At 39.4% G+C, this 25053-nt stretch overlaps 1 protein-coding gene across 3 annotated transcripts; it reads left to right on the top strand.

The window, feature by feature from the left end:
• The first annotated feature begins 11 nt into the window (after positions 1 to 11).
• Positions 12 to 24812, top strand: slc6a13 (solute carrier family 6 member 13). 3 transcript variants are annotated; one of them, XM_008411138.3, is made up of 17 exons: positions 12 to 277; positions 758 to 805; positions 5001 to 5346; positions 11824 to 12033; positions 13056 to 13190; positions 14501 to 14641; positions 16210 to 16291; positions 16466 to 16598; positions 16679 to 16813; positions 18752 to 18855; positions 19029 to 19153; positions 19256 to 19368; positions 19443 to 19580; positions 20502 to 20604; positions 20697 to 20797; positions 21045 to 21215; positions 22431 to 24812. In XM_008411138.3, exons 3-17 carry the CDS (start codon positions 5340 to 5342, stop codon positions 22593 to 22595), a joined length of 1863 nt encoding a protein of 620 aa, XP_008409360.1. In that variant the 5' UTR covers positions 12 to 277; positions 758 to 805; positions 5001 to 5339; the 3' UTR covers positions 22596 to 24812. The 3 variants fall into 3 exon arrangements, with proteins under 3 accessions (XP_008409360.1, XP_008409361.1, XP_008409362.1); XM_008411139.3 differs by lacking the exons at positions 12 to 277; positions 758 to 805; positions 5001 to 5346 and having other exon boundaries at positions 11881 to 12033; positions 13121 to 13190; XM_008411140.3 differs by lacking the exons at positions 12 to 277; positions 758 to 805; positions 5001 to 5346; positions 11824 to 12033; positions 13056 to 13190 and adding an exon at positions 13255 to 13986.
• Positions 24813 to 25053: the final 241 nt, after the last annotated feature.

The raw sequence follows: 25053 nt of genomic DNA, 5'->3' as shown, positions 1-25053 counted from the left end.
GAAGACTTTTAAAGGCGCTCAGAAGAACAGCTAACATACTGATTTATATTTACACTCCTTTTAAATCTTAGCTATATGTGCAGTGTTATTCTCTGTAGAATTGCTTGTCATGTTGTATTGAGTATTCACTGTTTTAAAAACAGCTTTTGTTTTGAAAGGAGCCGCTTGTAGTCCGTTAGCTCCTGCTATCTCTATGGGTGCACAGTCCAAGCCTGCTCAGTGCTGATAAAGAGTCCCTGCACTTTATCCAGAGAGATGTCAGCGCGCCCTAAAAACAGTAAGACCGACGCACAACGTAGGGATTTTACCATCACAAGTTCAGCTAACTTTTTTTTTTCTGCTTTGCTGACGTTAAAGTAATATGCTTAGTTTGTGGAGAACAGGTGGCTATTTGTAAAAATGTAAGAAATTACACCGTCAGTGAGTTTCATCAGGCTCTTATCGACACAGAGACTAATGCAGGTCTTCCTGCGGGTCGTGTATTCAGTCAGACTATGGAGGAAAATATTTGTAGTAAACTGATTTAAAATGGGGGAGAACTTTATTGTTACCAGAAGGTGGCGATATTGGTTATGTTGTTTGAGTATATTTGTTTTAATTGTTTTTTTTGGGGGGGGTGGGGGATTGCAGTTTTTGAGATCCTGCTCCTATTTGGCATTAGAAATTTGTCTTTTGTTCAAGATGTTGGTGTACTGTTACTGCATCTGAGTGATGAGGATTACATTTTATTTAAGAAACTCACTAATCTTCTCCACAGAAAACGGTTGACTGTTGCTGTTTTGCTGCTGCTCCCTCTTGTTCCCAGGTAAATGATAGTTATTAGGAGGATTTTATTGCTACATAGACTCGAAAGGTGTTACTACATGCTCTAAAGGTGTGGATAAATGTCAAACTAAATATTTAGGCAATAATTTGGCAGAGACAAAAAATTTTGTTTACTGTCAAAATGCTCAGCCCCACTGTGCTGACTTGTATGTCCACTTACCAGTTTTAGGGGCATTGTGTTTCATGATACCAGCATGTATACGCATGTTATAAAGTGAGCTGTAAACAATTCTGATCACTTTATTTTTTTAGCAACATTTTGAAACTATAAGCTCCAATAATAAGGCCCAGACTAAGTTAGAGTAATTAAATTTCTAATATTAAAGTAAAATGAAAAATTTTAAAAATCTGAGCTTTGTTTTATTTTATTTTGAGTAAATGTGAGTTGAGTAATGAACTTATCTTAGTTGGTGTAGTAATAGCTTCACAGGACTGTGACTGACTTTAATATAAATATGTATGACATGTTCATTTCAGTTTTCTTTTATCTCGGTTTGGTGAATAGACATCTACACTTTCCCTATGCTAAGTAATTTAGTTTTTCAGTTGTTTTACTCAAGTCCTTCTGGCATGTATATTCTGGTTGAGCAGGACCCAACATCAGGCAGGACTTAACCAGACCTGTGATTAATCAGTGATGCACCAGAAACGAGAATCTAAGAGACGCAAGGATACCTAAAACAGCAAAACTTAAAAGTGAACTGAAGCAATAAAATACTTAACAATTGTTCCATGGATAATGTGAAGTTTTAAATTAGGTTCATAGTGAAATATCTCTGTTATCCACACAGGATTGAAATAAACACGTGTCTACCCCATACTTTTAAAATTTTATTTTATCAATTTGAAACCACACACTCCATCTTTCAGCTTTTAACAAACTTGTGACATAAATGCAGCATAAGATGTTAGTTTGGTTTCCCTGAACACGTGTGGCTTTTGATTGTAATTGTCACAATGATTCCAAAAGTTTAATGTTAGGTTGCTTTATTGTCCACTCTAAAACGGTTTCTTTATGGGTGAAGCGGAAAGATTTTGTTTCATTGTTCCAGTCCCGTTGTGGAAATACTCCACTACCACCAGAAACAGATTCTTAGGATGATGCTTCCAGATGGTACAGCCTTCGTCAGCTTCTGTTTCAAAACAATTATTTGAAGAACCTGTAAAGACCTTTGCCTTGTCTATGCTTTGTAAATTTTAGCCAAATTTTAGCCAATGACCTAAAACTTGCTTTATCGTGGATTAATCTAAGTCTTAGTGTAATGCAGCTCCCGGGGGGATTGCGGCAAATGACAGTCTGACAGTGGGGAAGTGGGTGGGGTTGTCCCATCAGACCGTCAGTTCCTGAAACTGCACACAGAAAAAAAACAATAAAAGTGCACGCAGGGTCATTGTGACCCAACCAGAACGCGCACAGAATAAAATCATAATGTATACTGTATTTGTTTTAATTTAACTGCCTTCTCCTAGTTAGCACTGAGAGAAGGCAGAGGGGCTCAATTTTCCACAGATTATCTGTCTCAGCATAATACATAATTTATAAACTCGCATAGTGCAGCTTTAACACCCATGGTAAGTGTACGCTTTACAACCACCTGCATAGATCTTCATTCTTCTGTCAGTCGATCAAAGAAAAATAAATCCCCACAAGAGACAAAGAAAGGGGAAGTAGCAGTCATCGGTCTCAAAGAACTGTTGTTTTCCATCTTAATCTCAGAGTTAAAAGAATAATTGTGTATTTAAAAGTAACTGATTCACGCTTTGCTGAAACTTGTCGACTGTGGAAAACTACTGGAAAGGTGCACAACTCCGGCCAAAAGTCAAGTGCACACTTGCAGGTGCTTCTAAATTGAAGGTGCAATTCTTAATGTTTACAATCTTGTTACATTTATTTGTTTTGTCTTTTACTATTGCTGATTACACTTGATATTGGTAACTAACCAAATCGTAAAGTTTGAAGTTTAAACTAAATCTGACGTCCACATGAAAAGAAACTTTGCACTTGTGTAAAGTTGAGGGACTCGGCTGAGTGTAAGCGACACAGACAATAGAGTCGGAGCTTTGGCCTGTGGCAGAACAGTTAGAGATCGGTGGAAAGATGCGAGAGGAAACAGGAGACGCAGTTTATACAGTGGCTGTCCTCTTTCCTCTGTCCTTTACAGTATCAAAAATCATGTTTGTCTGCCAACAGAAGTCATAGCAGTAAAGTTTTTTTTTAAAAGATGACACCTTTGCGAACTGGTTTTTCCTGCTCTGCACTCCGAGGGTGATCATCCACATTATTTGCATTTTCTAATCTCACCGTGTTTCCACGCTCCATGTTTGCTGTGGAGTCGAACGCGTCCGACGCTTTCAATCCCTGGAAATTTCCTACGGCCTCGATCGCTTCACGAGCAGACAGTCATGTTGGCACAGTTGTTGCTCAATACTCTGGGATGCAGCGGAACGGATTAATCGTGCCCTTGTAGCAAAACGAAGACGAAGGCCAAAGCAGAGCCATGTTTTATATAAACACAGATCAGCTCAGTGAGTTCTTGGAAAAAAGTTTTCCTGGCATGTGCGTGAATTGCGTATCGGCCGTGAAGGTTGAGCCGACTGCGCTTCGTGCTGAAACCTGCCGAGAGAGATTTTACAATTTGGTGAGCAGCGTGCCGATGTGTCGGGAGCTGGCAGACGCAGGCCGCTCCTCGGGCACGAGTGGATAAAGCGAAAACAAATAATAGGGAATGGAGAGAGAGAAAAAATTACAAATCTGAAACTATGTATAGTGCTGCTGAGGTGGAGGTAAACAACCCGATGCAGGCGTGACGGTTTGAAAATTAGAACCGTGTGTGAAGGGGAGGGGAAGGGGGAAAAAAAACACTTGACGAACGGAAACAAAGCAGGGATCTGATGAGGGAAATACAAGCAAACACAACTTTGGAGAAAGAAACTAAAAGTCAGAGCATCTTCAGCTCAACACATGATGTTCAACTGCAGCATTAAAGAAAGCAGGACGAGACGGAACGACGAGAAAAACGACAAATCAAAAAGTTACAGTTCATGAGGAAGGAATGTATGCTCCTGCTGAAATGTTGAACATGTTTATATTACCCACATAAACTGTGATAGTGCATAGTGTAGTTGATAGTGTTTCAACTTCTTGTTTTCAGCAGATAAAAATCTGAAAAGTGTGGCATGCATTTATTTTCACTCCCCTTTTTACTGTTTTGGTTAGTTCCTCAAAAAAAAAACTCGCTTTGTTGCATGTCTACCGGCTCCTGCGAGGCGACTTTGACCATTTGTTCAACAACTGGATTTATCTCTGAACTACGACCAGGAGATTCTAACAGATGTGCTTTAAACCATTCAAATGTAGCATGTTTAGGTCCGTCCTGCTGAAATGTGAGGCTCCACTTACTTTCAAGTGTTTTGGAGAAAAACATTTGGGGGGCCGGGGGAAGCTAAGTATTGGTCTCATCTGTTTGAAATTTCTCCACAACTTTCTCCCTGACCTGTCACTGAGAGCAAATTACAAGCAGGTCTATTGGGTTGCTGCAGAAAGTTGTCCTCGGTTTTTTAAAAAAATTTTTTAGGGGTGTCAAAGAAAATTGGGTCAAATTTAAATGCACAGTGTTTTACTCCTAAAATAAATGTGTTTTCAGCTCACCCCAAAGCGTTTTTAGAAATGAAAAGTATCTCCTTCCCTGCTCTGCTTCCCAATCCCCAATAAATAAATACTAACAAAAAAAAAAAAACCTGGATTGTGACCATAAAACAAACGCTTCAGTCGAACCAGTCCACTCTCTGGACTCCTGTGGTGGGAAAATGCTCTGAATGGGCAGCTGGGCCTGTGAGGAGCAAATCTGGCTGCGGAGAATAAAGACGGCTTTCCGGGGGCCGAATTAAGGATGTTTGGAAGCAGCAGCAGCTTCACGAAGATGGAGCGACATTTTAATTACCATCCGCGAGACGCAGACGTCTGAAATATTAGCATAACTCTTTGTCAAAATTACTCTGCCTTTTTGTACTTTAAAACAAACAAACAACAACAACAAAATTAGTTGTCAGGCGAGCTTCAGCTGCTAAATAATTTGCATCAGCGAAACACATTTGCATACATATGACACAATCAGACAACTCTTCTTATCCAGCGTGACTTTTTTTTTCTTCTTCTTCTTTCTTATCCCTTGCAGTTTATGCAGAACCCCTGGGAGAACGAGCCTGTCAAAAGGTTACGCAATCAGCCCACCACACTGAGGCAGCACAGACCTCCAGTGTGCCGTAGGGCATGAGTGCGTGTGTGTGTGTGCGTGCGTGCGTGTGTGTGTGTGTTTGAGTGTGAATGGATAAAAGGGGAGTTTCTTCAGCGAGAGGCAAAGCAGAGGGAAAATCTCAATGTAGGCTGCGCCAGAGTTTTGAGTTTCCTCTATCTCCGCCCATCAATGCATGTTATATAGTGAAACCTGAAACGGTGGCCGGCCCGCATACGACAGCCCTGCTCTCTCCTTGAAGGCTGCCAGTCTGTCAACATTATGAAAGGTGAGTGCCACATAACTATTTGCCAATCATGTTTTAGTTTAACAATCATCCGTCTCGTTGCTAGCTGGCTTTGACAAGCAATACATCTATACATCTATAGTTATCTTCAAACTTTTTTGTGTTGGTTTCCAAGCAGCAGAACTCCATACGAATGCTTGGAAGAAAGTGTTTGCCTAACATTCATCCAAAAGCTGAAGAACTGTCAGATAAAGCTTGGGGTTGCAGCTCAACCCGTTAAGCAGTTGTTATCCTGCTATTTTTTTATTATTATTATTTGTCATGTTGACCTGATTAATAATGAGTTGGTACATGTGATGCTTCTCAGTGTGTTTTATATGGATGTCTGTAGAATATTAGTCTTTAACAGGGACTCCGCTGGGAAATCTAGCAAAAGGCAGCCAGATGGAGGCTAATAGATGGAGGCTAATAGCACAATAAATAGCAAGTTTCATTGACATGTCACAAGTTGGACTTTGAAATTTAGGTCCCATCAAAAATACCAATAAATTCTTGAGTATATTGGTATTTTTTTTGTTCTGTGAGCTCAATTTCTTTGAACAAAAATCAACTGATTAGACCAGTGAACAGAGGTTCAATGTGTTGGCAAATGAACAAGAAGAATGTTGAAATCTTTTTTTTTCTTTTTTTTTTTGACAAACTAAAATAGCAAAAATGGTTATGATAAGGAATAAAATAAGATTACTTACAAAAAGATCATGGGGATCTGAGTTGAGATGAAATGGATATATTGGCTGTGAATGACATTTGTGCTACTCTTCCCAAAAAAAAACAAAAAAATATCTGAGATAGTCTGTTTTGCATTAATGTCTGTAATAAAAAGGGAATTAGGGCTGCATTCTTAAAAATCACTATATGAATAAGGTCTAAAATAAGCAGCTGAACAAGTAAAGTTTACATTAATAACTGATGAATATCAATTATTATCCAACAAAAATGAAAAGAGAAAAGAAATGAACTGGAGAGACGAGTGAAAGTGAAAGAAAGCAGGTGCTTACTCATTTCTTGGTGAGAAAATGCGATCAACTAGTCTTGCACTGCAATGCACGGTCTGAACATAACAGTAGATGCTAACTGTTATTATCCCCATCTGTGTTTAGAGTAAATATATATCTGATCCCCGATCTGCACGAAACACCCGATTCCGATCAAGTCTGTGATCAGTTTCCGAAATCCCTATTGGTAACACTGTAAATAAAATATCAGCATTATAGCTGAGCACTGGGAATGTGGCAGTTCATAGAAAAAAACAATTAGCTTGAGAGATATTGATGACGTTAAGACGGTTGAGATCATGCTACTCTCCTGTTCGTGACTCTGTTGAGTAACTAAACCAGTTATATTTCATCCAGCTGAGAGAGCCTCTGGGCACAGGCAATCATGGACGTGTCAGCTTCTGGCATGAGTAAGAGGAACCCCAATAATTGCCTTTACGCAAGAAATGTCTCAAGTCGCTTTAAAGCGACGTGCTTTCTGTTCTCACATAGATCTAAGCAGCCTAATAGTCTCTGACCGCTCAGTTTTATTCTTTCTCCTGTCAATTTGTGAACCGCTATCGGTTATCGGGTCACTCTTTATCGCTTTCCTTTAGATATTAGATGTTGATCGCTTTTAAACCCGAACACAAAACAAACTGAGATTAAAATTTCCTTTCGTTCAACCTTAGCTCTGAGCTTTGCGGGTTGTTTGCTTAATCCTTTAATCGCTAGAAGTTGCTCTGTGGGTTTTCCCACCCTCCGTTCAGTCGGCATGCCGCTACATGCAGAGTGACCTGCCTGCCCTGGAGCGGTCGGGCCGCAGAGTGTGAGCACAGACACCCGCTCATGTTCGGCCTGAGGGCGAGGGTCTAGAAACTGTAGTTTAGAGGAGATTTTTGTTGTGAAATTTTAAAGTTGTTGGCAGCAATCTGAACAACCAGGTTTGCGAAAACAACTGCACTGCAAAAACATAAAATCTTACCGATCTTGTTCTAGTTTCTAGTGGAAATGTCTTTTTACACTTGACATAAGACAAAATTAACATACAAGTGTCTTTTCAGCAAGATATAGGAGCTTGTTTTAAATGAATCATTTCTTGATATTGATGAAAAAGTACAACAAATGAAATAATCTGCTAGTCGAACCAGCACTTCATCAATATTAAGGAATTATTGGCTTAAAACAAGCTGCTGTATCTTGCTGAAAAGTTACTTGTAAGTTAGTTTTGTTTTATTTCAAGTACTAAGATATTTGCACTGGAAAATGGACCAAAAATACTTGGTAAGACTTCATGTTTTTGCAGTGCACATCCACACGGGACCGTTCCCCTGTGCATAAAGCCTCCACAGGAGTTTAACGATAAACACAAGAATATTTTCTATCGTTCATCAGCCTCCTCTTCTCAATAAAATAGTTCGTTGTACAGAGGATTTTTGAAGGTCGATTGTTGAGGTTCTGTGGCAGCTGCAGCACGACTGCAAATATGCAATTGTTGCTGTTATGTATGAGGCGTTTGGGGGTATAGGTCAGGTTAGAGCTTTGGCCAACGTTTCACTGTTTTTATAAAAGAGGCGTTTTTGCCTTCCACACAAATATATACGAGGGCAAAATTTACACTCTGGAAGCCATTAAAAAAAACCACAAAACCGTTTGGGGTTCCCTGAAAGACCGTTTCCACAAATGGTCAAAAACTTTTCTGGTTCAGGAAAAAATGCCGTCGTGTTTACAGGACAAAAAATGTTTTTAAGAATTGGAGGAACAGGAAGGAGCTAGGAAAAAATGCAAACAAGCAAACATTTGTAGTGGTTAGCTTGAATGCTATTTTATATATTTTAGCATGTATATCTGATAAGTCATACTTAACATGCTCCATTTTCAACATATGCTTAATAGACCAGAGATAATTGCAATGTGGTATAAACAATGTGGTTTTCAGAGTAAATTACTAGAGGTGTGACGATACATCCAGTCCTCCAGCTGAGACAATACAGTAAATTAGCTGCATGAGCTCCAAGTGAAATTTTAGCAAATATCTTTGGACAATCACTTAATGCCAAAAGACAAATATAAAACACACGTTTTTCAAAGTATATTAGATTTTGAACTTGAAATAGTCATTTAAACACTAGAGCCTGGTAGGAAGCTTTGAGGCAGATGCTATCGTCAGTAAAGGAAGCTGCTAACCGCTAGCCAGTCGCTGTAGGTCTGTCACTCTGTACCGTGTTGGTATGAGAAGCTTGACGCAGGTGACTTTGCTCTGCACAAACTGGATAAAGGGGTTCACCTGAAACCTGCAACAGTTACAACATCTGGCATGTTTGCTTCATACATTGTTTACATTTGATCTTATCGCTTCCTGCCTCCTCTTGCACAAAATTCTGTCACTCACATGCGACTAGGCATATAGGACCATCTGAAAAACATCATATCTCATTGAGGACTTGATATGAAAGTGGTGCAGATCTGATTTGAAAAACGTCACAGTTGTGCTGTTCAGATTGTCTAAATATCAGATGTAGATCAGCAGATATGGGGGGGAAAATGGCTGTAGGATCAACAGGTAGCACCGGAACTCCTTTCTTTTCTTGCTTATTAAGAAAGCGGTCTCAAACACAAACACAACCCGGTGCCACACTCACCCTCGTTTGTGCGGTTTTAATAATAACATAAACTTACTTCATCAGACGAAGTCACATGCTGACATCAACTTGACAACACTCTCTGAAACTGACTTCATTTAGACAAGATACATTATTTCAATGTTGTGGATGAAATGTTAGATTTCTGTATAAATCAGTAGCATGAAGAACGCTTTGGACAATTTTGAGATTGGTTTTAAAATGGCAGAAACTGGCGTTGCTTTTGGTCCTGCTCTGGCTGGCTACAAACTGGACTGTTCAGTGGAATAAGTTTGGGCATCCATAGATGTTCAAAACTTAATTATAAACATAGCTTTAGCTAAATTGACTACAGTCAAATACTCCAAGGTTACGTTATTATAAATAATGGGTACAGAAACTTGGGGAGTCCAAGCTAATGCCGGTCGTCTGTCGTCTCTCCTCACACATCTGCCAAATCTGAGCCAAAAAAAAAGCTTCAAGTTTTGTTTTTTGCTTTGAATGTTTCTTTCTGTTTTCTCACCTCCTCAAACTGTTCCACAATGGAAAAGAGTTGTCCCATAATTTCAGTAGGTCAGTCTGTCAATCTCTCTCCCTTAACTGCTCAGTCACCCGATGTTGTTTCGAATGGATCTGTTGTCACTCTTTGGTGGGATGAAATCTCACTGTAGACGGTTCTTCTCTAGTGATATTTTTCATACAGTGAACCTAATATGCAGTTGTGTAAAAAGGGATCTTAAAAGTGTCACCCTGCAGGCAACCTCCTTATAAATCACAAACATATCTTTCGATTTGGGAGAAATGGGAAGAAGAGTGAAGGGAAGCAGGGACCTGGCTGTGAGGCCAGTGAGGACTGCCATTTGCCAGCGCAATAAAAGGAGGGATACTCCGCTTTTGTCGCGCTAAGCCTCCATTCTCGCAAAGTGCCCTCCGAAGACAAGGAACTCTATTTTTACCACGGTCACAATTTGGCTCCCGTCGCCGCAGACCTTGGCCCTCAAAGCGGCTCCCATTTCCAAACCCCCCGTGCGCACACCCCGCACAGAGTCACGCTTGTGCTCGACCTCTGCGCTCCGACAGCAGGAGCACATTCCTAAAGGTAGCTTCGCACAAACCAGACGAATAAATGGAATTCCCATCCCATGTGTTGCTTTTTCATTAAAAAAAAAAAAGAAAAGAAAAGCTGCAGCTAGATTGGTCACACATGGCATAATTTGTGTTTATTGGCTTGGAAGTGTGAAAATATGACAGAGGTTAGATGTGTTTGATGGAATCTTGTTGCTGAGTTAGAGTGAGCGTGTTTCCTGCAGACTGATTAGCAGCTTGTTTGAGTTTGGTCAGTAGCTGTGACCACATGGTGGAAGGGAGGAAGGGGCAGCGGAGGGGCCGGTGAGACGTCTGTTAATGCAACCTGACAGGAGTGAGCACAGTCAGTGGGCCGCCTGTTTCCTCCTCTGTGGGACTTTTATTTCAGCAGCACTGGACCCAGAACTGGGTCCGGTTCAGGGATCCACCAGCTCCGAACTCATAACCTGAAGTCAGTGGTGACCTCATCCAAAAAAAAGGGCCCATTCGGACACCAACAAACACATTTGGTGCCATTTGCATGTCATCATTATAACTCTTAAGAACTAGCCATGGTACTGAAAATATGTTTCCCCCTTTGGGGATCTTGATTTTTCTGTTTTGTTTTCTTAACCGGCCTCTCGTCAACCAATCAAAATCCTAAAAATTCAAGGTCACAATAAAAGGAACTGCAATCCATTACAATACCCGTTAAAAAGTCTTAAAGTTCATGGGGGTATTAGCTCCTTAAACATTGCACATACTACTAGCTGTAAACTGCGGACTACTCATTCTTAAATATGGGGATCCAATATGTAGTTTTATACTTTTTTGTTTTCTTTTACCTCACCTTACCTTACATGCATAACAAATACAAAAATATGTTAATGTGTGAATCATATCCAACTTCTTTACCACAATCTGAACTGTCCAATTTTGATCATTTCATACAAATAAATCCAATTTGCGACTCTATGTGGCATTAAATGGTAATTAACTACTTTTACGGCGTTGATGTAAGTGCATGCTTTCTTTCTATTACCTTCCTTCATGTTGTGATTTTGTGACAATATTGTTGACTCCCATTGCTGAATAATTTTTAAAATCAAGCCATACACGCCGGCGTCCATTATGTCCGTAAATGACGGACGTAAATAATGATGTGTGCCGTTTTTCTTCTGCCTCTGCTGGTCTCTTTGGCAAACCGTTCACACAGTAGTTTGATTGTAGTCGTATTTAAGTAGTAGAATGAACAACCAGGCAAAAAATAAATTGGTTTTCAGCAAAAAAACGGAATTGAGCATCAAGACTTGCTATGTGAATGTAGCATTTTTTTTTTTTTTTCCGTGAGCAACCCCATTTTCTCATGCCGCCCTGCGCAACCTGTACAACCCATCAAAATGACGACTGCATATCATCAGAGCTCCTAAGGGTAAATTTAGAGGTTATTGTATTGCATTCTGGCTTTTGCTATAAACTACAGACTTTATCTCCAGGTCTTTGCAAAAGTTTGTGAACCCGATGAACCTTTCGTCATTTAGTCTCAACACAATCACAAACCTGAATACATTTTATTGTAGTTTTATTGGTTGGATCAACTCAAATTAATGCATGCTTCTTAAATGAAATTTAAAAACCAATACATTTAAAAGTTCTTACATTCACAGATATGCTGCATTTGTGTTCAAATTAACAATTTGTGTAAATATTTGAAAATGTCTGCATCTCTCCATAAAATAAGGGAAAACCTTTGTCCGACTCGTCCATTCAAGTCAGTCTCTGTGCTTCGTTTGATGCAGGTGAAAAACGAGATGCAGAAAACACGTCCAAGGTGGAGCCGTCCAACGGTCATGGCAGGCCGCTGGACATCGTCCCCAGCACGGAGGATAAGATGATGGACAGGGGCCAGTGGGGCAACAAGATCGAGTTTGTCCTGTCTGTCGCCGGGGAAATTATTGGCCTGGGCAATGTCTGGCGCTTCCCATACCTCTGCTATAGGAACGGAGGAGGTGAGCTCTAAGAATCGTCATCTTTATGGTTCTTGGTAACCGTCTGATGTCTGAAGGGACCAGGCCCTAATTAAGTTAAAACGGAACAAGGGTGCGGTAACTGGAATGTGAAAAGAAACCGGGACCTCGTTAAAACATGTTTCGATTTGTAGACCAGCTGAACCTGGTGGACTTCCTTTTTACTTGTCATTGTCATGCCCCACAATTGTGGCACTAACACTGTTCATCTGCTATACTCAGTTATTTGCACGTATTTAATATGGAGCAGAAGCCGCATTGAGTTAGTGGTAGGAATAATCGATAGCATTTGCAAGGTCACATCTGAGGATTTTGGACCTCACCGGCAAACAGACATTTTGGACAGAGTTTATGCAAAGATAGCTAGATGTCATTTATGAAAACAAATAAAAGAAACCAATGTTCTGAAGCCACGCTCTGCGTAGAAAAGTGGTTAAATAGTATTATTCTTCCTTTTTAAAGCAGAGCTTTTACAAAATCTGACATGTTACAACCACAAACTTTCATAGATTTTATTATGATTGTATGTGGTAGACCAATGCACAAAATGACTTCATATGCAAAATGCAAAATAGTGCATAATCTGAGATGGAAGGAAAATGATTCCCAGTTGTACAACATACCATTGAGTCCCTTTTTCTCTGGTACCACCACATAAAATCCACTGCAACTGACAGCCTTCAGAAATCACCTAAACAATAAATACAGAGTGTCATTTAAAAAACGCTGTTTACAAAAGTTAACCAGTCGGTCTGACCAAGCTTCTGCCGTTGTGCAGAGAGGAATGGGAACAGTGTGTCGATGTCGAAATCTGGTGGAGACATTGCCCAAAAAGGCTTGTGGTGCTGCAGAATCCAAAGTCATTTGTAGTTTGTGCTTCCAACAAAATGTGGAATGGCTTAAGGGGCATAGATATTTATGCAAGATGCTGTGTTTTTGCTTACACAGCTACAAGTGTTAGACAGTCTTAACGTGCTTATGAACTGTTGCCTAAATGTATACAGGGGCTTTTTTTATTCCATACCTCATCTTCCTGTTTGCTTGTGGCATCCCCGTATTCCTCCTGGAGACTTCTTTGGGACAGTACACCAGTGAGGGCGGCATCACTTGCTGGCGGAAAATTTGCCCATTATTTGAAGGTAATGTGTTTTTTTAATTATTATTATTCTGCCTTGAAACACTTTGAGATTTGTTTTTTTTTTTGCCCTCCATTGTTGTGCGCATGCCCGCAATTTATTTTTTTGTCGTCTTTAGCCCGGCCACAGTCGTACAACAATTCTGGTAACAAAATGAAATCTGGACATGTAGCTATTCTTAACTTAGTGTTTTGTGCCACAACAAAGGGAAAAACAACACAGGAAAACCTTTGAAGAATAACTCAAGACCACTCGTATTCTTTTTCTGCCGCTCAGTGTCGGCTGTGCTTTGTACAGACTCGTTGCCATAGCAACTGACTGACAACGTCATGAATGTATCAGGACTGAACACCAAAAAACACGCCAACATTTCCAACAAAAAGAAGAGAACATTCAATCTGTTAAAGCATCGTGTTTTCACGTTTATGTTTATTTTGTGATTATTATTATTATTATTAGCTAATTTAAACACCTGCTCTGCTGATGATCGGTGAGAAAGTTGGTGTGTGGGTTGCCTTTTATTTTATTTTATTTTTTTAAATGAACCGAAACACCGAAGTCCACAGCACATCTAAGGTTGTCAAAGTCAAGCTAGCTTAAATAACCCACTTCCCTCTTCCTCGCTACTTTTGTTTAAACTTTTTTCTGTTATCTAGTTGTCATAGTGTTGACAATCAGTTGCAAAGCAATAAGATTTCGCGCAATCATAGCTAAAACCTCTGGTCATTGTTGGTGAGCAGTTTTTCGGCCTGCAGCCGGGAGCTGGCGTCACCCTGCTACATGTCTATATATGTCGAAGGTAAATATCGTTTGGTAGGTCAGTGCAGAAATACACAGTAAGCTGCATTCTTATGGACCACATAAGATCCATAAGAAACTCGGGGGCGTCACCGTGGAAAAAAACAAGCAAACATGTCTGTGCAATGCTGTGGCTTGACAGTGGAATTCCAGACATGTAAGTGCAAAAAGTTTGTGGTTGTGAATTATTAGAATAACTGCACATGCCACACTGAAATCTGTTAAATAGATGTGGAAACAATAGGAGGCTATATATTAAGTGTTTTTGTTTGTGTTTTTTAAATGGGAGTGTCTACTAGGGAAACTTGAGGAATGACATCTGGGAAAGACACACGTGCAGAAGCAAAGGTTTAATCCAGAGCTCCGATGTCTGGGAGTCATTAGAAATGTGCAAAGATTACTTCCATGTGAATCTAAAGCTTCAGCTTAGATTGAGTGGAAGAATGCTCAACAAGCTGTTCTCACTTACTTTTGTTTTTTTTTAAGTGACTCCCTTCTCTTTTTTTACATATCAGGAGTGGGTTATGCCACCCAGGTGATTGTCGCTCTCCTGAACATCTACTACATTGTGGTGCTGGCCTGGGCCTTATTCTTTCTCTTCAACTCCTTCACCTGGGATCTGCCCTGGGCGTCTTGCAACAACACGTGGAACACAGGTGAGCCGATCGATGGGACAACAGCACTGTTTTTCATTACCGCAGGCCGTGTCAGTTGTTTCTCAATTTGGACAGTTTGTCTGTGGATTCATGCTGCATTTTATGCATACTCAGAAGGTGAGGTGGAGAAGTTGAGTTCCCAGTTGGAAATGCAACAACAACAACAACAAAATCCCCTGAAGTTCAACATCCATGCTGGCAGGGCAGTGTATTCGGACAGTACTAATGGACGACCTCTACTTCCAAACATGTTAAAATATAATGAGAACGAAAACGTATGCTGTCATCAGTTTCTATTACGACTTGAAAGTTGGATTGTTCAAGTTCCCAGGTGGAAATGCAACAAAGTCACAAATCAGAATAGGAAAGTGAAAGGTCTCCAAACAGCCATTAGTTTGGTATCCATCATGGATGCTGCGTGTGTAAAACACAAAGAATGTTAGCTTAGATTTCCTTAAACCAGAGGAAAACACAGGACGGTACAAAATAATTTTTATTTTTTTCCAAATGAGGTAAATAAAGAGAAGATAAATGCATTGTCCTTGTCTTGTAGATAGATAACAGTAGTTTGCCATACAGTTTGCAGTACTATTTTCTAATTCACGACTCTGATCTCTGACTATTGAGTGCACCAGACGTGCCACAACAATTAGTAACTCCGTTTTTACAATTTGCCTCAGATGTGAGATGCCTAAAATAAATCCTACTTTAAATACAATTTCAAACGCATCATGAGCCCCGGAGGATTAGCCGGTCCTACTTTTATTCGCCTTGTAACGAAAATGGGCTCAACATACTGTATGTGTGACATGATTGTTAGATTTGACTTTCAAGTTCTGAGGCACATTCAGAACGGTAAAAAGCCATTTCCAAGCCCTGGAGCCTGTCAGACTATAGTGGTTTTGAGATTACAGCTTTGTATACATTCTGCTTCTTTGTGTTTCTCTTTTCTTGTAACAATGAAAGAAAGACATTTGTGGACTAATAACTGGGTTATAGTGAACAAAGATAAAATAGATAGGAACATAATTGAGCAGCTGGCTGGGCTTCCACCTTTAAAGACTCAAAATAGAAAGTCTGAATTACTTTTGTTTTGTTTTTTACCTCATCTCAGAAACTTCAAACTACCTGAATATATATATCTGGCTGCTGCTCATGTTTAACATTTAAATACAGAAGAATATTTGTAATTCTATCTAGTATATGACTATCAGCAAAACTTCCTGTTGTTGTCTATTTGTGTAATGAATGAAACCTCGGTAGCACGTTAGCTTTGCCGCTAATAGCTTGCTAGCATGTACCCACACAGCCTCCAAATTCAAGCTTTTTTTGTTTTGTTTGAGGAACCATAATTGAATATCACAACTCTGATGTTTTTCAGTGGTTTCCCTCATCATTTCATTCATTAATACAGCTACTTGTTTTAAGACTGAGTGTTCCACTCCACTTCACTGTTCCCTCTCAGCGGCGGCATTGCTTCTCTCGTCCGAGTGTAACTTGGAAACCTCTGAGAAAGCTTGGATTTCTTCGCGGGAATGAATGTCCTTTTTGTCTGCTCTTCATTCAAGATTCCTGTATGGCATTTCAGAGGGAAAACGGCTCCGTCAATCACCATGAGAACACCACCTCTCCCGTCATTGAGTTTTGGGAGTAAGTTCTGTTTTTCCTCGTCCCTTTGTTTCGCCGGCTCCTCAAGGTAGCTCACCAGATATCCGTCACTTAACAAGAGATCCGAGTCTCTTTCAGACTTGGAATCGCTTCAGATTGTGTTGCTCATTTGTCAAGGGATGTCGGAGTGATCCTGGGATTGCTTGTGTCCTGCAGGCGCAGAGTCCTGAGAATTTCCTCTGGCATTGACCACATTGGCGCGCTGAACTGGGATCTGGTCGCCTGCTTGGCCGTCGCGTGGGTCATCTGCTACTTCTGCATCTGGAAGGGAGTCAAATCAACCGGGAAGGTGAAACCGCCTCTATAGGTTGAGGAATATGAGCGGAAATAATGCAAAGCAAACTGATAGTTTGCTGTGTTTCCTTGCAGGTGGTTTACTTCACGGCTACGTTCCCGTACATCATGCTGCTGGTCCTACTGATCAGAGGAGTCACTTTGCCTGGAGCCTTGGGGGGAATCCACTTCTACCTTTACCCCGATTTGGGACGACTGTCTGACCCCCAGGTAGGTTTAAGACTTGTGCAAGTCTGCAGTTCTCTTCCTGACACGGTGACTGGTTTCTTTCGACTTTTCCATGTTACACGAGGTAAGCAGTGAGTTTCAGGTGTGCCTCCAAAGACATGGCTTCGAATGTCCCAAATTGTTTAAACTTTAAAGGCACAGTAATCTATAGCGTATTTGAACTTTTGACTGAAGAAAGTCATAAAAACTGACTTTAAAAAATTCTCTCTCTCCTTATTTAGCAAATAGAAAAAAAATGGATGCGAAAAGTTTATTCTGATTTCAGGTCAGACAGTTTGAAATAAACTCATGTCTTCTTTTATATAGTTTCTGGTTTCGATTGTATGTTAGAATGGACAGACAGATTAAGTCTTTAGTTTTAAAATAAGTTATGAATTTATGTCAGTAGCTTTCGATTCATCCCACAAATGAACAAATGGTGTAAATTGACTGCAAAGTTCAAAACATCTCACCCAGTAACTTGTGACTTAAGACGCTGTCAACAGCAGGGAAATTAAAATTAGATGAAATTTCATTGGCCAAATCGTAATTGAGCCATGTAAATAATTTTTTTGTCCTGCTGGAGAATTTCTAATATGCAGATTGTTTTGTTCGCTTCTCTATGAGAGCTACAATCTAAAGACCTACCAGTCCAGCATGACAATCCCAGAAACAGCCCTCCCTCCTTTTCCTTTCCTCTCATGTCTCAATGAATGAATAGGAGTCCCGAGAGTTCTAGCCAAGTCAAGCTAGGCTAGTGGAGCCGCTATCTTGGAAGTATCTGTTGTCTGGAACTCCAGTCAGCCAGATTTTCTGTCCTGTATGCAACAGGAAGAAAAGCAAAACCAAATTAGTAAATTACACGAAACCATATAAAGCTCGGCTTAGAAACGGTTTAGTGTCACAATCTAGCTAAATCAGTTTAAAAGATTAATTGGTTTCTTTATGGCGAGCAATCTCTACCGCAGATTTGAAGAAGGAGCACTAGTGTTTTGTAAGTTTCTTGAAATTAAAACTTGTTGAGTTAATGAATCAAGTAGAGTAACAATTCAGCTAAAATTCACAGGAAAAGTCACCAGCAAGTGGTGATTAAAATAATCAATATTTAAAATGGATAATTCGACTAAGACCCAACTACTAAGGATTTAAGTAGGCTAACACACAAACTAGCAAACCTAAAGCTACTAAAGCGTAAATGAAGGAGTCAATTCAATATTTTCCTGAAACTGTGCCACCCTAATTCAAAAGCAGGACTAGAGCTTAATTATTTAAAGTTTTTAAATGTCTTTTATGTGTCTTGGCTTTTGTGCAGAGAAATCCTTTTTGAGCTTTACATATTTTGGTTGACATGGGATGCATAATACGGTTGTTATGACTAGACCAACGATTCGGTGTGGTTATTACGACGGGACTTTAGAGGAGAGCAGATCTTGTAGTTCAAGTATCATGTGTTTGTGTGCGCTACATTTTCATTTCAGAATGTGAGTGCTCAAAGTATTTTGGTCTTTTTGACTCAAAAGGAGTAGCTAGCCGTTTTTAGCACGTTCAATCCAGCGCTCGGTTATGCAGGAAAGTGAAAGCAGAGACAAAATTGACACTTGTGGCCCCTTAGGTCATCGGGCGTGGGAGAGTGGCTGCGTGGCCGCGTGGCAAACCGCAATAGGAACAAAATGTTTAGTCTTCTATCACCTAAAGGAGAGGAGCAAGTTTCAACTGGTGACTGCCAAACTGCACAGCTTTGTTCTCTGAGATGATGAATGGGGTCTCGAGCATGTCTTCACAGATCATCCACCTAAAGGCTTTCAAAGGGCTGGCTGTCTTCTAGTCACGCTTTGAAATTCTGGCTCGATGACTGTACAGCCTTAAAGCATATATCTTAACCATGCACATGTATATTAGTCCCTCTGGACTTTAATAAGTAAATGTTTTCTTTGTGCCAAGGTCTGGATGGATGCTGGAACGCAGATCTTTTTCTCATATGCCATCTGCCTGGGCTGCCTTACAGCCTTAGGAAGCTACAACAAATACAACAACAACTGCTACAGGTAAGGCTAAAAAAAAGTCTGTTTTTCTTTCTACATTATCTTTAATATCACTTGTTTTGCATCATTACGTCGTTATAGCAGTTGGCATTTTGTTATTACAAAACCTCAGTCAAGTCTGTGCTCTAGATCGGTGTCGTGTTTTAAACATTGTGCCTCGTTTCTGCTGTCTCCAGGGACTGCGTGTGTCTCTGTTTCCTGAACAGCGGCACAAGTTTTCTCGCCGGCTTTGCCATCTTCTCCATTTTGGGTTTCATGTCCTTTGAGCAAAACGTGCCAATCTCAGAAGTGGCCGACTCTGGTGTGTGTTTATTCCAACAGAGTCGCTGGAAGCTTAAAGACATTTAAACATTTATTTGTTTTCAACATCCAACAAAGAGGTCATTTTTTTGTGCGTATCCAGGTCCCGGTTTGGCCTTCATAGCATATCCTCGCGCTGTCACCATGATGCCTGTTTCCCCTCTCTGGGCCTGCTGTTTCTTCGTAATGATTGTGTTCCTGGGACTGGACAGTCAGGTACAATCGACAACACAAAAGCTGTTCGATTCATACTGAGTCATGTTTTGATTTGTACTTCTTCCCTGTGTTAGTTCGTGTGCGTGGAGAGCTTGGTGACGGCCATGGTGGACATGTATCCCACCGTCTTCCGCCGCAAAAACCGCAGGGAGCTCTTCATCCTGGCGGTAGCTGTGGTGTCCTTCCTTTTGGGACTCATCATGCTGACAGAGGTACAAACACACTTCAGAGTGTACACAAATGCCAGTGAGCATATGCTGGTGTAACCTTAAACAAGGTTTCCCCCAGAAAACTTGCTAAGCCTCTTGGTTGGTTGCTACAGCAGCCATTCATCCAGCGGCTTGTCTTGTTTTTGAATTCTAAATGTTTAAAGTTGACAGGAAATTTGAAAATATATCACTTGATAATTATGTGTTACTTAAAGATTGGAGGATTAATAACTGAACATCAACTATAAAGTCTTAAAAAATGCAAACATTTGAAAAAGACTTAAAAAAAAAAAATAGCAACACTTAGCCTGGTGGGGGCACAAGTAAAGCCTGGTGGCCCGCCAGGCTTGTAATACACTAGAGGAATCCCTGCTTAAAACTGCAGTATGTAATTTCTACAGAAATATCTAGTTTTTCCTAGAAAGTTTTTTCTAAACTATCTATCGTGACAGTATAATATGAGATGGATAATCTGTGAAACGATCGAGCATACATTAGGGTGATTGACAGTACTAAGACACTCCCCCTGGCTTTCATTGGTTGTTTCTGATCGAGCGGTGTATTTCTGCAGTTGCCACTGGCAGAAGGCAAAGGAACTCTTATTTTTTTCACAAATTATCTGTCTTATACTGTCACAACATGATGATAATTTTAACAAATATGTAAATATATATATATATATATATATATATATATATATATATATATATATATATATATATATATAATTTTTTTTTTTTTTTTTTTTTAATAAAAGTTAAACACTGCAGCTTTAAGAAAGTTCTGGAAAAGCAAGTAACACATCAGAGAAAATAATAAAAATGTCAAGCTGAAATTCATTCTAGCTAATAACTATAAACCATGCAAGGCAAATGTAGATATCTGATTGTATTTAGTTGAATTCTTGCCTGTTTGTGCCTACAGGGAGGCATGTACGTCTTCCAGCTGTTCGACTACTACGCAGCCAGCGGGATGTGCCTTCTTTTCGTGGCTATTTTTGAGACTGTTTGCATTGCCTGGGTTTATGGTGAGTCAACGTATTTAGCTTTGGGGTATCTTTCTTTTCATAAATAAGTCGTTTCAAAGCGCTGACGGAAGTGAAACTGTGTCTTCCCTCAGGTGCTGATCGTTACTATGACAACATAGAGGACATGATCGGGTACCGTCCCGGCCCCATCATTAAGTTCTGCTGGCTCTTCTTCACCCCGGCAACGTGCTTTGTAGGTTTCATGTTTATTTTCAGTGGTCTTTTTACAGCATTCTGCTGAAACAACAGCGACCCCTTCAGGACGATATTAAAATTGCAGTTTATTAATTCTCAAAGCAGCCAACAGCTTTTTCTTCATCTCCGTTTTAATAAAGAAAGTTATGTTGAAATACAAATATCAGTTATTGTGTGAAAGTAATACACATATTAAAGTCTTGCAAGTAGAATAACCAACATGACTTTTTGTTTCCACTTCACAGGGAACCTTTGCCTTTGCCTTGATCAAGTACTCACCACTGAAGTACAACAATGAATACGTGTACCCAGTATGGGGGGACGGGATTGGCTGGGTTCTGGCTCTGTCCTCCATGCTCTGCATCCCTCTTTTTGCGGCAGGGAAACTCTACTTCACTCCAGGAACGCTTAAAGAAGTAAGTTTCATCTCGTTTTTAGATGTACCGAGTTGAGTGCAGGAAAAAACAAATAAAAAAACTAAGAGGATTTGCTGTGTAACTTGCGTGTTAGCGTTTTGAACGCTTGTTTCCTTTCATTAAGAAGGTCCTGGGTTCGAATCCCAACTCTGAAGGTTCCCCAGTTGATTTTCTCTCTGTGATACCTTGTGATGGACTTGGTATCTGCCCAGGGTGTACTTTGTCTTGTTTTTAAATATTAATTTCAAAATATTGGTGACCAAAGTGTCTATTCCTGTCAAAATAGCATTTTTATTAAAATCAAGCATAAAATATATCATATTCAAGATGGTGCTGTTGTCTTCCATACAAGTATGAAGGTGACTTGAACCTCAAAAGGCTCTTTTTGTTTCAGAAAATTATATTTTGAGAGTATTGGCATGCTTTAAGAAGCAATGGAAAGGCTGGTAGTGATTTATCTATTTTCAATGTATTTCAAGAGATAAATAGATAAATAGAGATTAGATATGATAAAATTAAATATTGGCTTATTAAAGGCGCAGGATCATGTAAAATTGACTCTTTTGAGCCCTGCGTGATGTCATAATGTTATTCCCACCTCAAAAACACACCTGGAGTTTTGCCTTTATTCTTTTATGCTTGTTTAAGAAATCCTTCAATCTCCCATGGCAACCATTCTGCTGTGCAAAACGCCTGGAAGGACCTAACTCCACCTTCAAGAATGAAATTACTCCTCACAGTTGCAGTTTCCAAGCTACTAAGTGTCTGTCTCGCAGGGCACCCTCCCTCCTCTTCGTCCTCCTCCCTCCCACTCAGCTCCTTCAGACTAGCCAGTAGTAATTGGCAAACACCTGGTGAAACTGCGCATGTGCTCAGCTCATTGTGCGAGCTCAGTGAAACGCTGTTAAAAACATTTTTAAAACAGTTAATAAATGAGTGAAGTTGAGATGACTTCCCAAAGGCAGAGTTTCAGAAAGAGCAGGAGTTGTTAAAGACACAGAGGCCCAATTTCAAGGCGTGAAATCGGGAAATAAAAATTATTTTGAGTCACAGCATTTTTTTTACAAGAACCGAAGGTAACATAGTTACTGGATTATGTCATAAATCAGACTATGTTCCTAGAAAATACAACTTTAACAGACCAATTTTATCTAGACAGTTACTTGATTTCTTTTTTATTGTGTTTTGATTGGATTTGTGCTACACCCTTTACAGCGCCTCATTCTTCTCACCACTCCTTCCACTGACTTACCAACGACGAAGCAGCAACAAGAGAGGCTGATGGGCGTCCAACCTGGAGACGGCGACAAACCCCAGCAGAAAGCTCCTCCCACCAGGGACGGCTACTTCCCTGTAGATGAAAAGGAGTCTCACTGCTAGAGACTGTTTCTTTCTTTCTCTCTCTCCCACTTTCTCTCTCTCTCTTCCCTTACCTCAGGTGAAGACTTTCAGAGCCACCGCACCTGTAACTGCACTTCTTGCTACTGGATCTTCCTCCCTCGTCCCCCGGTGCCTTGAACAAAACATTCTCCATCCTCTTTGGGAGAGCGTGTCAACATTTCATTTGCCCATGGCAGAGTAATGTGTACATTTGAAAATGTGACCACTATAGGTTCTCAGTGGCAAAGAAATTTGCTTTCTAAGGAAGCCTTTTCACCTGTTATGGACATCTGTAATGTTCAGTTAGTTTGACGCAACGTTTCAGTAACTTTCGTTAATTTTTAACGGCCTGGCCTGCAGCAGACGGAGCACAAGAAGTGTCCCGACACTTAACTGCAGCGTTCATGAAAAGCTAACTTGAATAATATTGTTGACTTTTTAATGGCATTTTTTATTATTATTATTATTATTATTATTATTATTATTATTATTAATGCAACATATACGTATGTTTTGGATACAGTTCGTACGCTATCTTGAAAAAGTTTGAAAAGTCTGGAATTATGGGGAAAAGACAATTCTTTGTCTGAAAATCTGGTTTAAGTTTCCAGACTTCATTTCTTATCATACCTTTTTCTATTAAACGAATAGAAATTTCTATAAGCAACATGATTTTTACACTGTTTTATATTTGAATGATACACTTTATGTTTTATCTGTGATTTTCCACATTTTAAATTCAAGATGTTCCCCATCACCGACTTGCTAAGGAAAAAACAAACAGACATTTCCCTGCTTCTTCACTAAAGGCCAAAAGTGTCACATTTAATGCCACAGTAAGTCTTAAGCAAATATTTGTGTATGTAACCATTTAAATAAATAACAATACAGGACAATACAAAATAAATAAATACATTTCAGTGATAATTGAATGTTTCTGGATTACAGGAATAGACAACTGCATTTGAAAATGTATTCTCTATATTTCAAAAGTGTATGTGCTGAAGTATTCATTTTATTTCCTTATTCAATAGTATTAAATTTGTTTTAGCTGTCAACCTGATCAATCAATAATCGGTGAATTAAATAAATTCACCGATTATTGATTAGGAATTTCAAATATGATGAAAGAAAATATTACAAAAATAATTACAAGATCCGTGTTGTCTTATAAATTCTATTTTTACAATTTTACTTAAATAATGACATGTCTATGTCCGTTCATCTTCTCATTCAAGTCGGTTTTTATGTCAAACATTAAAGAATTGGAGTGGAAAAAATCCTGATTCACAAATAAGCGTTGAGTTTGAAGTAAAACTGATCTACGTTCAGTAGTTGTACCAAAAAAAAAAAAAACAGCAGCCCTATAAAGTGTCAAAACAAAAAAATTGGGAGCCAACATCGATATTGTAGTTTTCTTTTTATGCTTTGTGGAAAAAAAAACACCTGGTTACTGTGCAGGTGTTTTTGAAATGATTGTATTGTACTCCAATGTCCAAAATGTTCTAAATGTAAACATTTGAGCCGAAAAAAGTGGAAACCTGTGTAGGAACCCTTTATTTCAACACTCTGAATAATGCACACTTTTTTTTTCTTTTTCTTTTCTTTTTTTTTACCGAAGTATGCTAATAAGTGCTGCTTGAGAGAACTTGAGATGAGGAATGTAGTTCAAAGGACCAATCAGATAAGCTGTTTTGTTTTTGTGTCCCGTTGTAACACTTTGGGGTTACGATTTAATTTTTCACCTGCTTTACTGAACTTTTGCAGAGTTGCATGGTTATTTTGTTTGTCCTTTTTTTATCGTTTCCTTTTACTTTTGATATTGACACAGTTTTAACTTAGCTGGGGTTGTCTTGTATCTAATATACAGGTTTTTTTATGCCGTTAAAATGCAAAGGTTCTTAAACACAGTGTTGATCTGGGAAAGCTGGTTGATATGTTTCTTTAAAAAAAAAAAAAAGCCTTATTTGACTTCTCTTTCTGGTGCACACAAGAAACCTCAGACTTGGTTCGTTCACGTGTGGGAATGAATGTACGGTAACCGATTACTATACAGAACAATTTATACAACTTTTCTATTGTGAAATATGTTTTTATGACTGATTAATATCTCCTTAATTTTAAAGCAGTGCTTTCAGTTTTGTGGGGTGTAATTCTATCTTACCTGATTTCATATAACTGTCTTGGTATATATAAAAAATAAAGATAATAAAACAATCTGTTGTTGTAGTTGGAATTTTCTTGTTGGAAGCATAACTTTATGTCTGCATGTTATAACACTTGTCACTTTGCATGTGAACTGTCACATTTTAAAACTGTGTCATTTAAAGACCTGCTTTACAAAAGAACTGCCTTTTGAGGGGATAAATATGTTGTGATAACAGCTGAGAGTTATTGCTGAGTCACAGGCTGTGTAAAAGTACCTGCATGGAAAGTAAGCGGAAAAGATATCACTCTG

The sequence above is a fragment of the Poecilia reticulata genome, chromosome 6 (assembly GCF_904066995.2).
Source record: "Poecilia reticulata chromosome 6, P_reticulata-male-v2, whole genome shotgun sequence".
NCBI classification, from domain to species: Eukaryota; Metazoa; Chordata; class Actinopteri; order Cyprinodontiformes; family Poeciliidae; genus Poecilia; species Poecilia reticulata.
This window is presented reverse-complemented; position numbering and strand designations above follow the sequence as displayed.

Coding starts and splice junctions, on each gene's coding strand:
- slc6a13 (XM_008411138.3), top strand. Junction 14,642..16,209: donor CAACAACACGTGGAACACAG/GTGAGCCGATCG, acceptor TCTTCATTCAAG/ATTCCTGTATGGCATTTCAG. Junction 19,154..19,255: donor CTCAGAAGTGGCCGACTCTG/GTGTGTGTTTAT, acceptor GTGCGTATCCAG/GTCCCGGTTTGGCCTTCATA.